The sequence below is a fragment of the Condylura cristata genome, unplaced genomic scaffold, assembly GCF_000260355.1.
Source record: "Condylura cristata isolate star-nosed mole 26May11 unplaced genomic scaffold, ConCri1.0 scaffold00016, whole genome shotgun sequence".
Classification (NCBI taxonomy): Eukaryota; Metazoa; Chordata; class Mammalia; order Eulipotyphla; family Talpidae; genus Condylura; species Condylura cristata.
The window spans coordinates 26264919-26270246 of NW_004567117.1; the positions used below are offsets into that span (position 1 = coordinate 26264919).

The 5328-nt window shown below is 38.8% G+C and overlaps 1 protein-coding gene across 2 annotated transcripts in view; it reads left to right on the plus strand.

The window, feature by feature from the left end:
• The first annotated feature begins 1569 nt into the window (after positions 1 to 1569).
• Positions 1570 to 5328, plus strand: part of PIK3C3 (phosphatidylinositol 3-kinase, catalytic subunit type 3) — a 113473-nt gene continuing 109714 nt past the window's right edge. The window contains exons 1-2 of one of the 2 annotated variants that reach the window (XM_004683867.2): positions 1570 to 1726; positions 4517 to 4705. In XM_004683867.2, coding sequence (XP_004683924.1) covers positions 1659 to 1726; positions 4517 to 4705 — 257 coding nt within the window. In that variant the 5' untranslated portion in view covers positions 1570 to 1658. The remainder of the gene's footprint in view (positions 1727 to 4516; positions 4706 to 5328) is intronic. The other variant, XM_004683868.2, reaches the window with a different exon arrangement.

Below are 5328 nucleotides of genomic sequence, written 5' to 3' on the forward strand. Positions count from 1 at the left end.
AATTTATCTTTTCCATAATTTATAAAATGTTATTTATATATAGAGCTCTACTTACAGTTATCTAGTAAATAACAGTGCATGCAGAGTACTACTGATAGTTATCTATTAAATAACATTATAGTAAAAGTAATTTAAATTAGAAAATTCAGTACTTTACAAATTGTCAATATTTTATTCAAGTTTGAGAAACCTGTTGCACACGAAACCTCACAACTGGAATTATTAGACATGCCAGGCACTTGAAATTATTTATTTTACTACTAGCTCTCAAGACTTAGCTCTAATTAGAACCTAAAATTTTCTGTTATCACAGCAGATAACAGAAAGCTCAGGTTTTATTGTTTGCTAAAATTACATATCCTGTAAGTTTCCAACATTTGTGGTGGTTATAGTGAGGTGCCACACTGGTATGGTCACAGCCCTAATAGGGCAGAAAGTTCTTCCTGCCTTGCAAAGGGAGAGGTTGGCAGCAAGGAGCTCCTGCATAGGCACAGGAAGGCAGAAATACTCTGCCCTTTGCCAGTGCACGAAATGCACTGATAAAGTCTTTTCCTCCTTGGGAGGGGCTCATTCCTTTGTGGTTTGTTTTTGTTGATTTTTTAAATAACTATGTAACATTTGAAAAAGACTTGAGATTCTACAATAATCCTCAATCTCTATATCCTCACCTCTGGTCTGAGTCCCTTGACACTCTCTAACAGTAGTCTGACACTTACTTGGGTCTTTGCCTGAGTGGCTGAGGAGATTTCCATTTCTATAGCTGGTTAAAGACTATGTTAATCAATGCTACTCCTACCTCCTGCTCCCAGTATTGTATAAACCAGGTTTCTGGTCTGGTGGTACCTCCTTCCCCAGTTTTCTATTTTTTCCTCCATCAAGTGCTGATGCATAAGCATATGTAAAGTATTGTAAAAAAAAAATATGCATTGTAGGAATTTAGAGAATTCAGAAATCTGAGTTCTGCTGTTCTGCTGTGATAACGGAAAAATTTAGGTTCTAATTAGAGCTAAGTCTTGAAAACTACATGGCTTTGAATATACTCTGTAAACGAGCACCTAAGTATTTGCTCAAAATTAGAGATACTGGTAGTGAGGAGACTGGAAGCCAGCGTTTTTTGTTGTCTGGTAATTTCTCCACTCTTTAGAGAAGAAAAAATTGGTTTGCTTCAGAGAGTAAACTAGTAATTAGATCTCCAATATTTGAAAGAGCTCTAGAATTTAAACTTGGCAAAATTCCGTTCTTTAGATTGCTTTCTGTTTCGTCTGCAACCAGTGAAAGTTGTTACCAGTTGTTTGTTAATCGAATTTTCTCTTAGATTGATTTTAGAGCTCAAGCTCAAAAATAACAACGTCTATTTCCTTGGGGCCGGGAGGAGGTTGGGGAGGAGTTGGCGTTCTTATGGCAGGAAGCAGGGTATGTAACTAGTCAGGCTGTGTTTCCGGAATCTTATTTACCCTTAAGCAAGATGGTGGAAGGTTTCTGCCCTTGCGCAGAAGGAAAATTGGGCGTGGAGTTCCGCGGCTCCGGGGCAGCATTGGTTGCGCCTGGGACTGAGAGGCGGAACCGGAAGCTCCCGTGTTGTTGTGCTCAGCCTGTTTAGTCCCCGCGTCTCTTCAGCTACTTTCTCTTAACCAAGGTGTTGCTTTCTCGTGGGTGCCATGGGGGAAGCCGAGAAGTTTCACTATATCTACAGCTGTGACCTGGACATCAACGTGCAGCTTAAGATGTGAGAGAAACGGGGGACAGTGCTGGACTGCTGGGATTGAGGGACGGGAGACAGCACTTTGGGTGGGAAGAGAAGATGGTTACTGTCAGAGGGTCGGCTGTGGGGTTGCCCACAGGGCAGGGGCTAGGGAAGCGGAGAGTGGCAGCTTGGAGAGGGTCCTTTTGAGAGAAAAATTGAAGACGTGATTTCTGTGAGAAGGCTAGGTAGAAATAAACCCTGCAGTACCACGGCAGTTTACTTCAAAGCTCTTTGCTGTGTTCAGCGACCTCTTGAAGGGTTGTTACTGCCCCGTTTTCCAAAAGTCAAATCTCGGCGAGGTCCTGAGTTAGCAGTTGGAAGACCTTTACTTTAGAAAGTGCTGGAGGGTAGAATGTAGGGAGCCAAAATTAGAAAGGTAGACACAGGCAGATAGTGCTGATGACAAGATAGGTATGGTATTAGAAGAACGGGAAGTGATAGAGGCTTTGGTTGAGTCTTTGGACAGGTTGGCATTAGCCAGGCAAGTTGGGAGTGAGTCTAAAATGAAGGTGCCAGTTAGCAAAGGAACCAAGATGATGGGAGAAAATGACTTCGCGAGAAATTCTTGGAGCACCACAGTTGAACTATCTTGATAGAATCATCGACCTAAGATGGGGCTGGGATAGGACCGAGTTGGAAATTATGTCAGTTTTATGGCAGTGATAGAAATGTTTTCATATGTGAAAGCTATCGATAACCGCACCATTATTGCTGATACATTCAGTCAATATTCAACAAATATGCCTCCAACGGCTGCATATTTACAGTAAGAGATAAACAGACTTTTTCAGTTGCCCGTTAAAACTTTATTTCCTTTAGTTTTCAGAAATCCCTTTCTTTAGACTCAGACAGAACTTTTGGTATCATTTTGTGATGGTTAAAAAAAAAAAGTCAACACCCACACTGTACCTTTCTATAATACTGTACACATATATTTGAGGTTATTTCTGCAGCTTACCATTAATATACAGAACCTGTGTTGCCATCATTTAGTAAAGAGCATTCCTTCTCCGTTCTAGGTATATGTATTTCTTAAAACTTTTGGACACTTGAAAGAAAGAAAAAAGATGCAAAAACTGGTTCAGTAGTAATATAGAAGACACACATGTATGTCAGAGGTTTGGCAAAATTAAGTGCTATTTTTCAGCTTCTGAGACCACCAATGTTGGTTTTTAGGGAGACAGGAAGTATTAATTTAGATTCCTATATTAACTTATCTACTGTAGAATAGGACTGTAAATTCTTCAATTCTCACCAGCCCTTTTTTTTTTTTTAAAGATTTATTTATTTGTGCATACAGAGTTGGGGTACAGGCCAGAGGCTCAGGGGCGGTCTCACCAGCCCTTTTAATCTAGTTGTATGGTTTTGTATTTTAGTGTCTGTTTTGTTAGCACTGTAATTAAATATCAAGCTGCCCAAAGACTGGTCACTTTGGATCACCCAAAGCATTTTAAAAGCACATGGTTTAAAACTGAGCTCACTGTTAGCTTACTCCACTAACAGTAATCTGTATTCTTTCACCCTATTTTGGTGATTGTTATTCTGACCCATTGAGTTAGGACTTCACATTATGTGGACATCCCTCTCTTACCTCCTCTGTTTCATCACTGGCAAGTTTTCTTGAATCTGGTTGCTAAAACAGCTTTATTCCATGCTTCTTTCTCTACCTCATTGCCTAGTTTTAGTGTGCCTTTTTCCCTTTTGGTTTTCACTGAAAGTCTTTAAACTGATCTTATTTACAGTCCTGCCTCTTTTTTGTTCTTATACTGCTGTCAAAATTATAAAAACCTGACAGCTGTACTCTCTCACTTTAAATAATTGCTAACAGATTTTTTTAAAAGAAAGATTTGTTTATTTATTTATGTAGAACTGGGGTACAGGCCAGAGATGCGGAGGATGAGAGGATTCACCAGAGACAGAGTGGGGAGCAGAACAGGCAGATTGACAAAAGTACAATGCTGAGGGGAGCAGCGGGAGGGTCAGGAGAGGTCTGCCACTCATGTGGTCACCTCCGGGGCAGGCGGGGATCGAAGTCATGTGGAAGTGGCTTAAGCTTCTTAGTGTAGTGCTTTAACCTACTGCGCCACCAGGGAGGGCCCACTAACAGATTTTTTAATGTTCACATTGTATCAGGAACTGTATAGAAGTCATGCTCATAGTCCCTACTTTTCATTCTTATATGGCTATTCTCCCCACATGAGCTTTATGCCCCCAGACATACCATCTTATCTCTCTACTTTTGCATATACTCCTTTTTCTTTTGGGGTCACTTCCTAACTCTTTGACTCCCATTGCCTGTCTATTGTTTAGGCTCATTTTAGTCATCCAGATGTTAAGCTGCTGCCCAAGCCAGTTTAGTTGTTCTGGAGACTTGGTGTATTTTTCTGTAGTAGGAAGTTTCCTCTATCCTGTCTTATTTTCTCAACTCTTGCTTATTTTTCATTCTAGATCATGAGTTTGGTCTCTTGAGTTTCTGCTTCATCATTTCTAAAATGAGAATATTGTGAAAAGAAAGAGACGATATAAACTGGTGATGTCATCTTGGTGTCTAAGAAATATTGCTACCTCTTTTAGTATCCTATGTGTATTTTTTATGATGATAAAAATAAGAACTACTTTAGGTAGTTTAAGAGACTTTTATTAAATGTAAAAGTTTACTTTTATTTAGATGGTAGAAGGTTACTGTGAAATAACTGTAAGCCTTTTAGTATCTGTTGTAGATGCATGTATTTAAAAATATATGTCTAAATATTATTGTTCTTATGCTTCCAGAGGAAGTTTGGAAGGGAAGAGAGAACAAAAGAGTTACAAAGCTGTTCTTGAAGACCCAATGTTGAAGTTTTCAGGGTTGTACCAAGATACCTGCTCTGACCTTTTTGTTACTTGTCAAGTTTTTGCAGAAGGGAAACCTCTGGCCTTGCCAGTGCGCACATCTTACAAGGCATTTAGTACAAGATGGAAGTAAGTTGTCTTATGTATGGTGGGGTCTAGACTATCCTTCTGTATCTCTAAAGATGTTGCAAGTAGAATTTGGTAGAGATTATAGAGAAATATCTTTCTTTAATATCTGTGTGCATTGATGGAATAGTTTCAAACAGTAATCTCAAACTAAAGTATTCTACATTTGAATATTTTAATTACAATTTAGGTGGAAGCAAATTTATGTTTGTATTAAGTATAATGATATACTTTTATACAAACTTGACTGCTTCACAACTTGACTCAAATCAAAAACATACCTGTAGCATTTTGACTCAAATCAAAAACATACCTGTAGCATTTTGTAAGTCTTTACTATTCTCAAGGTAAATTTTCTACTTTGAACACATAAATACCAGTTGGTAGTCAGAAATATTGTCCAACCAGATGTTTGAGCTTAAGTGGTTAGAGCTAGATCTTTTACCTGGTCAGATTTGATTTTTTTTTTTCCAAATTTTATTTATTTATTTTTTCTTCCAGATTTGATTTTTTTAAAAAAGAATATTTATGCCTCCAAGGACTGGGGTATAGGCAAGAGTTGTGAGTATGAGAGGAGTCAGCAGAGAGAGTGAGAGCAGATAGGCAGAGCTACTGAAATACACTGC